Source organism: Delphinapterus leucas, chromosome 19 (genome assembly GCF_059928025.1).
Source record: "Delphinapterus leucas isolate spDelLeu-1000000601 "Yukka" chromosome 19, BTC_Dleu_Yukka2, whole genome shotgun sequence".
Taxonomy (NCBI): domain Eukaryota; kingdom Metazoa; phylum Chordata; class Mammalia; order Artiodactyla; family Monodontidae; genus Delphinapterus; species Delphinapterus leucas.
In genome coordinates, this window is record NC_143147.1 from 44,336,809 (window position 1) to 44,349,458 (window position 12,650).

The 12,650-nt window shown below is 40.4% G+C and overlaps 1 protein-coding gene across 22 annotated transcripts in view; it reads right to left on the minus strand.

The window, feature by feature from the left end:
• SYNRG (synergin gamma) overlaps positions 1-12,650 on the minus strand; it is a 92,286-nt gene that overhangs the window by 35,552 nt on the left and 44,084 nt on the right. For all 22 annotated transcript variants that reach the window (XM_022552723.3, XM_022552720.2, XM_089901017.1 and 19 more), the window contains 2 exons: positions 4,742-4,860; positions 4,544-4,606 (listed from right to left, as the gene is read on the minus strand). In XM_022552723.3, coding sequence (XP_022408431.1) covers positions 4,544-4,606; positions 4,742-4,860 — 182 coding nt within the window. The remainder of the gene's footprint in view (positions 1-4,543; positions 4,607-4,741; positions 4,861-12,650) is intronic.

Sequence of the window (12,650 nt, forward strand, 5' to 3'; positions counted from 1 at the left end):
ATCCTACATGCCGCAGAGCAACTAAGTCCGTTTGCCACAACTACTGAGGCTGCGCTCTAAGCCCGTTCGCCACAACTGCTGAGCCTGCACGCCACAACTGCTGAAGCCCGTGCACCTAGAGCCTGCGCTCTGCAACAAAGAGAAGCCACCACAATGAGAAGCACTTGCACCGCAACGAAGAGTAGCCCCTGCTCGCCGCAGCTAGGGAAAGCCTGTGCTCAGCAACGAAGACCCAACGCAGCCAAAAATAAATACATTAAATAAATAAATTAAAAAAAAAAAAAAGGAAATAGGCGCTGGAGGTTCCTGAAGAGAGGCATATTAAAACACACAGTGGCCCTTTAAAGATAAAATGTGTTACATGATAATCAATCAGAAAAAAAATATCACAGGTACCAATGAAGTATTACAAAAAATCCTGAATCTAATATTTAGGATGTACAAGACTCTGCTCAGCTAGGCACTTAAGCTTATGGTTAGATACTATGTGGTTTTGCTCAAGTATACTGAGGCATTAATTTGAAGGGATTTGATGAAAAATTCTGAAAAGGCATCTGCTTATTTGCAAAGCATTCTTGCTAAGGGCACATTATAAAGTAGTTGCTCCCACACTTTCCAACAAATAAGCTGAATCTTACCCCAAAAATCCATGAGTACTTGGGCTCTTCCTGAAATCAGCAATCTCACTGTACCAATCAGCACTTATCTATTACAATTCAAAGGGATCTGAATACCAATTCCATTATTACAAATTTTGAGGGGACTTCCCTGGTGTTGCAGTGGTTAAGAATACGCCTGCTAATGCAGGGACACAGGTTCAAGCCCTGGTCCAGGAAGATCCCACATGCCGTGGAGCAACTACGCCCATGTGCCACAACCACTGAGCCCACATGCCACAACTACTGAAGCCCGTGCACCTAGAGCCCGTGCTCCGCAACAAGAGAAGCCACTGCAATGAGAAGCCTGCGCACCACAACAAAGAGTAGCCCCTGCTCGCCACAACTAGAGAAAACCCACGTGCAGCAATGAAGACCCAACACAGCCAAAAATAAATAAATAAATAATAAATAAGTTTTTAAAAAAATTTTGAGGATCGGCTTTAAACTTTAGTTTATATTGTGCTACTCTGAGGATGGGGTTACTGACAGCATTTTTTAAATTATTTTTTTAGTTAGAGAAAATAGGTACTAAGGTATTTCTCATAAATAATTAAATAGATGCAGTTAGATACTGATAAAAATCTGGGCCCATGGTTCTTAATAGGGTTTCTATTCTTTATTATCACAATAATTTTATCACTCATAGGCATAAGGTTAGGACACAGATGATCTCAGTTTTTGAATAGTGCCTGAAGGTCTTCCATAAAATCCACTAGGTTATACCAGATAATGAAAACCAGAGATAAACCAAATATAAATATAGCTATACTAACATCACTTATTATTTAAAAATATGAATGCCATTTCTGGAGAGTTATAAATTAAAACACAAGCTTTAATTTCTTCATCCATTTTTTAAAATTCTACTTTTCCCTAAAAATGAGATATAGAAGCATATGAACTATAAAAATGTGTGTAAAACCAAAATATAATTCTGCAAATTGTCACTTAAATAATGCAGGCTTTAAATATATTGTACTTATAACATGATATATACTTTGATACATCATATGAAAAAAGCATGGGGGCTTCCTTGGTGGCACAGTGGTTAAGAATCTGCCTGCCAGTGCAGGGGACACGGGTTTGAGCCCTGGTCTGGGAAGATCCCACATGCCGCGGAGCAACTGGGCCCGTGTGCCACAACTACTGAGCCTGCGCTCTAGAGTTCACAAACCACAACTACTGAGCCTGCGTGCCTAGAGCCTGTGCTCTGCAACAAGAGAAGCCACTGCAATGAGAAGTCAGTGCACAGCAACAACGAGTAGCTCCTGCTCGCCGGAACTAGAGAAAGACCACCTGAAGCAATGAAGACCCAACAAAGCCAAAAATAAATAAAATTAAAAATAAATTTATAAAAAAAAAGAAAGAAAAAAGCATGGAAAATAATGGAAGCTTATTTTCCCCCTAATTTGAGCTACTTAACAAATTCACCAGCATAATTTATCAACACAGAGAAATCTATTTAATATTAGGGAAATTTTAGAAAGAGAAGAACAGCATTCAGAATTTCTGTATTTTATGTTTTTATACATACCACTAATAAAACTAAAGTCAATTTCACAAAGTGACAGAAGCAGATGTAAAACTTTAAAAATCGCCCTAGAATTTTAGGCAAGTACATCACTGATAATATTTGTATTATTTGTGTAAATAAAAAGGTAATAAGCAGTCAATTTTGTCACAGCCTGAATTTTTGATGTGCTCCTTTAAAATATCTGTGAAACTGACAAGTTTTGCTTTGTTATTTTATAAAGGAAATCACCACAGCAAACTAAACTTACTGATGAATTGTAAACGTTTCCATTAGAAATGTAACCTGGGTGAAAGGGTTAAAAAGAAATAAAAATGGGTGGGTTTACATGTTCAAAAACACAGGGGCTTTTTGGGCAAATAAATTAGTTGCAGACACTGGAAGATTGCTTATCAGGAGGTACATTAAGCATATGACTTCATGGGTAGCTTTTCAGTCCACTTTTTTAAAGTTTTAAATTAATTAATTAATTTATTTTTGGCTGCATTGGGTCTTCGTTGCTGCGTGGGCTTTCTCTAGTTGCGGTGAGCGGGGGCTACTCTTCGAAGCGGTGCACGGGCTTCTCACTGCGGTGGCTTCTCTTGTTGTGGAGCACAGGCTCTAGGCATGTGGGCTTCAGTAGTTGTGGTATGCGGGCTCAGTAGTTGTGGTGCACGGGCTTAGTTGCTTTGCGGCATGTGGGATCTTCCTGGACCAGGGCTCGAACCCATGTCCCCTGCATTGGCAGGCGGATTCTTAACCACTGTGCCACCAGGGAAGCCCTGTATTTTTAATGAGAGTAGAAAAAAATATATTCTCCTAAAATGAACAAAGTTGGCATCTCTCCCTGGAAAGCCTTAAAGGTAAGACAGGAATGAAAGCAAGCACACAACAATGCCAACAACCATCTGGGATTCTGTTCGTAAACTACTGCAAAAGCAGGGCTAAGATGTGCTGCTTACATTTTGGTGGCACCATGGTGTTTCCCAGGAATAACATACATATCATACGATCACTAATACCAGAGTATATAAAGAACCCTGATATTAAACCATGCTCTTTACTCCAAACTTGCCTTGGCCCAAGAGTTGATAAAAGCATTGCTAGGAGTAAATGCCAAATTAACAAACCAGAAGTTCCTCTGGGGTTTATCTTTGTACTCATAGTACCTAATACAGGCACTGAGGAAGAAAGTTATTACATCCTAAAGGCTTGAATGAAACACAAGGAAACATTTCTAGAACCTAAGAGCTGTAAAAGATTGAATATTTCTGGGCTTCCCTGGTGGCGCAGTGGTTGAGAGTCCGCCTGCCGATGCAGGGGACGCGGGTTCGTGCCCTGGTCCGGGAAGATCCCACATGCCGCGGAGCGGCTGGGCCCGTGAGCCATGGCCGCTGAGCCTGCGCGTCTGGAGCCTGTGCTCCGCAACGGGAGAGGCCACAGCAGTGAGAGGCCCGCGGACCGCAAAAAAAATAAAAAAGAAAAGAAAAGAAAAAAAAAGATTGAATATTTCTACAGATATTTAAGCAGTACACTTTCTATTTTAACTTTCACACATACACCTTACCTTTCCTGTAATTTCCCCCCACCTCCCCACGCCCTCCCCATTGCTCGGAGAAAAGGGTTAGAACAAATGATTGTGGAAGGATGTTCCAAATTTGATTGTCCAATACAGAGAGGTAGAATGTGGTATTGTTTCCAGGAAGAACTCCTCAGTAGAGGATAAAAATTTCATAGCATGTGTGGTTAAGCTTTGCAGGACATCATTTGACCTATGGATTATCTAAATCCTACACATCAGGTTTCCAGTAGGATTTAGCCACAAATATGACTTTACATATATGGCTCTCAAATTATCATTCTACATTCCCTTCTACTCTATTTAAGCCCTTCTATCAGAGATAGGAACCACACAGGCACACAAAGCCCTCTCACTTCTACTCATTAAATTACAGCCAGTTTTGAAAATCTTGAGATGTAAAAGACTGGGTGCTGCCTTTCGCACAATCCACAGATTGCGGCACTGCCAACAGCTCAAGTCTTGTTTTGAGCGTTAAAATAACCAGAAGTGGTCACAGGAGTCTAACTTGGCTTGAAGGCTTCCAGTGAAAGGAAATGCACTATCTTCAAAGGAAATTGCATTGATTTGGGGTTTGCCCTAAATATTAGAAAATAATTTTTCTAAATTATCAGTTATTTTATTATCTAATAACTGAACCACATTTTTCTTTCTTGTAATTTCCAGAGCTACAAAACGAAACAAAAACAACCACACAGTAAAATAAAAGAATGTTTGGGATGCTACTGAAAGAACCATAAAAATCTCTTATTAAAAATGGAAATAATTTATCCGTTTAAGGAAACAAAAACTTACCTAAAGATTTACTCTCTGCTGTCTGTTCAAGCTCTCTGAAAGCACTGTATTTATCACCAGGCTCTATGATGAAAAGACAGAAGCCCAATTAAGGTTAGGAACCTTAAGATCACAGCTCAAGGACATTCACCATAAAAGGTCACCACTAAAAACAAAAATTTACATTCATAGGTTCATGAATTTATGAACTGTTTTTACCTCCAAATGGAACAGTATTTTCAGAGGACTTGTCAGCTGCAATTCCTTTAAACACAGCATATTTATCCACTGAAGCTGATCCTTTAGTTCCAGGAAGTGGCATCAACAAAGAAGGGGCACTAAAAGGGAAAAAGAAATATTTCTTAATGACTAGAACATTGTCTCCTTACCTTGTCATCAAGGAAGAACTTAGAGTTAAAATGGCACACAGATAACCTAGTTAAAACTCATGGCTCCCTGCTTTAAAAGTTAGAAACTATATAGGTACACCACAAATGACAAAAAACAACATCCTTTTCCTTGAAAAAACATATATTGAAACAACACTCAAGCAATAATTCTTTTCTTGATTATGTGAAAAGGAGTCAGATCCACGCTGACCATCTATCTAATCATCCTTAAGCCATAAGAACCACTGGAATGGCATTAGAAATAGATTATTATAGAATGATGACTTCCTGTAATTTTAAATTTAGGTCCATAAAACTGTGAGTGAACTGCTCCAAGTACGTATACCCAATATTTTAAAGTAAATTATGTTAACGTTAATATAAATTATTCTCTAAAATGGGTTCAGAATGCAGAGGTGGAATAGTTAAGATAAAAATCTATTTATGAAATGCTGTTCAAGCCAAGATGTAAATTGTCCTTCTTTTGATCACACTGCATTGCTTAGTGGCACAAGTTCCCACATCTGATAAGCAGCAGTAGAGGTAATACAATTTGCATTTTTACGAGGATCACATCAGCAGTTCCAGAAGCTATCTTTGCAGCAAAACAACAATCACTTCAAAATTAGATAAAGATACTTTAGCCTGTGGACACATTTCCCTGCTGGATGGAAAAATAGTGTAATGCGTAGTACCTGTGTGGGTAATTCTTGGGCGGCTTAAGCACAGACTATAAAAGCACTGCCTTTTTTTTCCCCCTTATCAGACCCAGGCAGCTCCCTGGAAGAACCACCTTTACATATGAATGACTACATTCCACTACTAGCTTGTGTCATTCACTACCATACACACAAGTTATATAAATGGATTTCTATTGAGTTCTTTGCCCTGGAGCAAAAATTTTCTACAGTCATTTAAATCTTATCAGTGGCCTACAAGCAAGGTAAAAACCCTGCTCTTGCACATGCATGCTAATGGGCGTCTGCAGTGCCTGGAGGACTTAGTGCTATCAAATATTATAATTTCACACCAATACCAAACAGCTGCTACATATTTGATCTGGACAAATAGGTCACTGTTTATACAGTATAGGTGGATTTCTAAAAGTTCCATAAGTAATTAAACTACAACACACTGAACAGAATGTTACACAGGAATAAAGGTAATTAATGTATTAGGAAAAAACCACAAAGTTGAATGATCTATTTGTTTTTTCATGATCGCCAACGTTAGCTATGGCCCTTTAAAGTCCATGGTAAAATCTTCCACTAAATATGACATTTATTTGAATATTATTAATTTAAAAATTATTTTCAGAATTGGAAAAAAACCAGAGGATCTTCAGAGTAATGTAGTACTGCTGAGTGAAGTCAACAAAATAAAATTCCATTCAAAAAACGCTATGACTCAGACTGTAATTTTATGCATATTACAAAGGAAGAATTCATTCCAGTTCTTTCCTTAAAGTTTTTATTAAAAAAAACTGTAATCACCATCAAAGTGTTTATGCCAGTTATATAAAGTAGTTATCTGTTCCAAACATGCAAATGGTTATTTCTACTGTTTAATACTAACGAAAGGTACTCAGTGAGAGAGGCATACTGTTTTAAAATTTAAGACCCTGCATTCTATTGAAAGATAAGACTTTAGAGAATTTGGCCACAAAAAAGTGCTTTGCTTTTTCTCTAGTGTATCATTTGTGTTTTACAGTTACTTCACGTGGCTGTGGTAGGTGACTTTACTTAGTTGCTCAACCTGCTAAATACATCCATTTAAAAAGCAAAGAAAATAAACCAACTCAAAACTCCTACGCCTTAATCCTTTTTGAACTATTCTATCGTCAGCGCCCCATGACCGCTTTGTTTATTATACGAGGCTCCCCAGTGCCTGGCACACGGTAAGTATTTTCCAAATGGATAAATGAATGATGTTGCTCCCTTTCAGATGCCCTTTCATGCCAGCTCAAGTGCTATTCCTCCTTTGACTTTGACATCCAGTTCAACACCGAGTCCAACCAATTTCTCAGATACATACTTTTCAGTATCTGTAACTCTAAACCCAGGGTAACTCTCATAACCTCACAACAGGACTACCATGGAAGCTGCATTTATCCCATACCTAGTAGCAAAAATCACTTTCACCATGCCACTTATTTCTAAAATGCTTTACAGATTATGTCACAAATCATAAGGCATCCCATAACTGGTGCCTGCCCTTAACTAGTGTCATTTTTTCAGACTAACAATACTCTTGGCTCCAGCCCATTTTAACACCTTACTTGCCTTTTCATCTTCTCAAAAAAATAATGTCCATTTTTGCTTAAAAATACTGCTCAAAGTGGTCCTACCTATTTATATCATGATTTAACAAATATCCTTTTAAAATAACTCACAATATGGAATACAGATCATCATAAACTAGGGAATTCATTATACATGAACACACAAACTCACCACTGAAGGAGCAATTCTAAGAGAGTTTTATTAGATAATATAAATACCCAGATAAAACTAACAATCTTTAGAGCAGAAACTGTGCTTTTTGCTTCTGTATTTCTAGTGCCTACCCCAGTGTCAGGCACACAGGAGGTGCTATGTAAATGTTTCTGAATGAATAAAGAAACAACGAGTGTGGATTCTTAGACATGAACAAAATGTTTTCATGCAAGAAAAGCACAGAAGTAGTCAAGCCAGAACTGAAGAAGAAAAATCTGCAAAGTATGGCTGTATATGAAAGTAAACTACTGGGTGGAGATAATGCCACACAAAATTGCTAATACCCCATATATCTCAGGTCTGGCCACCATCTTAAAACTTTCTATGCCCAAATTTTAATTTCATCTGCTGAAAGTTTTCTCCCTGAGGAATGAACCATCAATTTGTTAAATCTGGTTTGTAACCTTCATACTACAATATATTCATCCAACAAATCTTTATTAATTACATATTACAGGCTAAGTACTACATACAGACACATGAAATACTGTCTTCAGGTACTTACAGCCTAGTGAGGGGAACAGTCAGGTAAACCAGTAATGGCAATTACGGCACAGATGTTCACAGGCTACCATGGCAGTAGAGAAGAAGAAGCCCTTAACTCATCTTAGAGGTGGGGACTGATGGAGTGGAGTTAGTAAACACTTCCTATAATGAACCGATTTTCGACATGGAACTAGAATTAACTAGAGAGAATTTCAGATTGAAGAAAACAGAATGGAAAAGGCCAGAAGCTTGAAAGAGCATGGTCAGTTTGGCGGTTTACGTGTGGCTGGAGGTAAGCTGTGGAGAAATGGCAACAGTCAAGAGGGTTGGCAGGAGCCAGATCACACATGGCCTTTTCCCATGCCAAGCAGAGCTGACAGAGTTGATGGCGGTAAAGGAGAGAGAAAGGAGACAAAAACAGCATGTTTCTGATTAGGTGACTGGATATGGTGATCTAACAAATTCTTATTTAGCTTTGAGCAGGAAAACAATGAATCATTTTATGGAGGTAATTTGAGATGACTTGGGTCATTCAGATATGTTCTAGATAGCAGTAGAACATATCAATTTGTGCAGAGGAAGAGACCTGAGAAAGAACTGTTATGTGTCTATCAGGTTAATACGTGTGTGCGCTGGTACAGCGGGCTTGGAACTCCCAGTACTTTACAGTCACACCCCTCGTATGTCTCTTCTATGTGTCATTTATAAGTGTTTGATGTATTCTTAAAATCAGGAGAATAATGCTTTCCCTAATTTCTAATTCTCTATAATGCCTATCCCTTAGTTCTTCATACAGTGTCTGCAGGAAGTGTTGACTAAGAAATAATCAATTGGTTAAAATACAAAAGATGAATGAAACTGCACAAATAAGAACATAAGAGAAATAGAATATGTACCCTGACAAAAACAAGTTCTAAAAGCAACCAAAAACATTCACATTGCTTACTCAAAGCCTCATGTGCTCTACTCAGTGGAAGAAGTATCTACTAAGTACTTTTTAAAAATGATGGGGCTTCCCTGGTGGTGCAGTGGCTGAGAGTCCAACTGCCGATGCAGGGGACACGAGTTCGTGCCCCAGTCCGGGAAGATCCCACATGCCGTGGAGCAGCTGGGCCCGTGAGCCATGGCCGCTGAGCCTGCGCATCCAGAGCCTGTGCTCCGCAACAGGAGAGGCCACAACAGTGAGAGGCCCGCATATGGCAAAAAAAAAAAAAAAAAGATGGAGATAGGAGCTTCAAGATGGCGGAAGAGTAAGACGTGGAGAACACCTTCCTCCCCACAGATACATCAGAAATACATCTACACGTGGAACGACCCCTACAGAACACCTACTGAACACTGGCAGAAGACCTCAGCCCTCCCAAAAGGCAAGGAACTCCCCCACGTACCTGCGTAGGGCAAAAGAAAAAAGAAAAAACAGTGACAAAAGAATATGGACAGGACCTGCACCAGTGGGAGGGAGCTGTGAAGGAGGAAAGGTTTCCACATACTAGGAAGCCCCTTCACTGGTGGAGACGGGCAGTGGCGGAGGGGGGAAGCTTCGGAGCCACGGAGGAGAGCGCAGCTACAGGGGTGCGGAGGGCAAAGTGGAGAGATTCCCGCACAGAGGATCGGTGCCAACCGGCACTCACCAGCCTGAGAAACTTGTCCACTCACCTGCCGGGGCAGGCAGGGGCTGGGAGCTGAGGCTCTGGCTTTGGAGGTCAGATGGCAGGGAGAGGACTGGGGTTGACTGCGTGAACACAGCCTGGAGGGACTAGTGGCCACAGCTAGCCGGGAGGGAGTCCGGGAAACGGTCTGGAGCTGTCGAAGAGGCAAGAGGCTTTCTTCCCTCTGTTGCGCAGTGCGCGAGGAGAGGGGATTCAGAACGCCGCTTAAAGGAGCTCCAGAGACGGGCGCGAGCCGCGGCTATTAGCACGGACCCCAGAGACGGGCATGAGATGCTAAGGCTGCTGCTGCGGCCACCAAGAAGCCTGTGTGCAAGCACAGGTCACTATCCACACCTTCCCTCCCAGGAGCCTGTGCAGCCCCACTACCAGGGTCCTATGAGCCAGGAACAACTTCGCCAGGAGAACACACGGCGTGCCTCAGGCTGGTGCAACGTCACGCCGGCCTCTGCCGCTGCAGGCTCGCCCCGCATCCGTACCCCTCCCTCCCGCTGGCCTGAGTGAGCCAGAGCCCCCAAATCAGCTGCTCCTTTAACCCCGTCCTGTCTGAGCGAAGAACAGATGCCCGCAGGTGACCTACACGCAGAGGCGGGGCCAAATCCAAAGCTGAGCCCCGGGAGCTGTGAGAACAAAGAGAAAGGGAAATATCTCCCAACAGCCTCAGAAGCAGCGGATTAAATCTCCACAGTCAACTTGATGTACCCTGCATCTGTGGAATACCTGAATAGGCAAGGAATCATCCCGAATTGAGGAGGTGGACTTTGGGAGCAAGGATATATATATATTTTTCCCTTTTTCTCTTTTTGTGAGTGTGTATGTGTATGCTTCTGTGTGTGATTTTGTCTGTATAGCTCTGCTTTTACCATTTGTCCTAGGGTTCTGTCTGTACATTTTCTTTTTGTTTTAGTATACTTTTCAGCGCTTGTTAACATTGGTGGATTTGTTTTTTCGTTTGGTTGTTCTTTCTTTCTTTTTTAATTACTTAAAAAATTTGTTTTAATAATTATTTTTTGTTTTTTATTTTAATAACTTTATTTTATCTTTTTCTTTCTTTCTTTCTTTTTTTCTCCCTTTCATTCTGAGCTATGTGGATGAAAGGCTCTTGGTGCTGCAGCCAGGAGTTAGTGCTGTGCCTCTGAGGTGGGAGAGCCAACTTCAGGACACTGGTCCACAAGAGACCTCCCAGCTCCACGTAATATCAAACAGCGAAAATCTCCCAGAGATTTCCATCTCAACGGCAAGACCCAGCTCCACTCAACAACCAGCAAGCTACAGTGCTGGACACCCTATGCCACACAACTAGCAAGACAGGAACACAACCCCATCCATTAGCAGAGAGGCGCCTAAAATCATAATAAGGCCACAGACACCCCAAAACACACCACCAGACATGGACCTGCCCACCAGAAAGACAAGATCCAGCCTCATCCACCAGAACACAGGCACTAGTGCCCTACACCAGGAAGCCTACACAACCCACTGAAACAACCTTAGCCACTGGGGGCAGACACCAAAAACAATGGGAACTATGAACCTGCAGCCTGCGAAAAGGAGACCCCCAAACACAGTAAGTTAAGCAAAATGAGAAGACAGAGAAACACACAGCAGATGAATGAGCAAGGTAAAAACCCACCAGACCTAACAAATGAAGAGGAAATAGGCAGTCTACCTGAAAAAGAATTCAGAATAATGATAGTAAAGATGATCCAAAATCTTGGAAATAGAATGGAGAAAATACAAGAAACATTTAACAAGGACCTAGAAGAACTAAAGAGCAAACAAACAATCATGAACAACACAATAAATGAAATTAAAAATTCTCTAGACGAGATCAATAGCAGAATAACTGTGGCAGAAGAATGGTTAAGTGACCTGGAAGATAAAAGAGTAGAAATAACTACTGCAGAGCAGAATAAAGAAAAAAGAATGAGAAGAATTGAGGACAGTCTCAGAGATGTCTGGGACAATATTAAATGCACCAACATGTGAATTATAGGGGTCCCAGAAGAAGAAGAGAAAAAGAAAGGGACCGAGAAAATATGTGAAGAGATTATACTTGAAAACTTCCCTAATATGGGAAAGGAAATAGTTAATCAAGTCCAGGAAGCACAGCGAGTCCCATACAGCATAAATCCAAGGAGAAACATGCCAAGACACATACTAACCAAACTACCAAAAATTAAATACAAAAAATATTAAAAGCAGCAAGGGAAAAACAACAAATAACATACAAGGGAATCCCCATAAGGTTAACAGCTGATCTTTCAGCAGAAACTCTGCAAGCCAGAAGGGAGTGGCAGGACATATTTAAAGTGATGAAAGGGAAAAAACTACAACCAAGATTACTCTACCCAGCAAGGATCTCACTCAGATTCAACAGAGAAATTAAAACTTTTACAGACAAGCAAAAGCTAAGAGAATTCAGAACCAGCAAACCAGCTTTACAACAAATGCTAAAGGAACTTCTCTAGGCAGGAAACACAAGATAAGGAAAAGACCTACAATAACAAACCCAAAACAATTAAGAAAATGGTAACAGGAACATACATATCGATAATTACCTTAAATGTGAATGGATTAAATGCTCCAACCAAAAGATACAGACTGGCGGAATGGATACAAAAACAAGACCCATATATATGCTGTCTACAAGAGATCCACTTCAGACCTAGGGACACATACAGACTGAAAGTGAGGGGATGGAAAAAGATATTCCATGCAAATGGAAATCAAAAGAAAGATGGAATAGCAATTCTCATATCAGACAAAACAGACTTTAAAACAAAGACTATTACAAGAGACAAAGAAGGACACTACATAATGATCAAGGGATCAATCCAAGAAGAAGACAGAACAATTGTAAATATTTATGCACCCAACATAGGAACACCTCAATACATAAGGCAAATACTAACAGCCATAAAAGGGGAAATTGACAGTAACACAATCATTGTAGGGGACTTTAACATGCCACTTTCACCAATGGACAGATCACCCAAAATGAAAATAAATAAGGAAACACAGCTTTAAATGATACATTAAACAACATGGACTTAATTGATATTTATAGGACATTCCATCCAAAAACAAC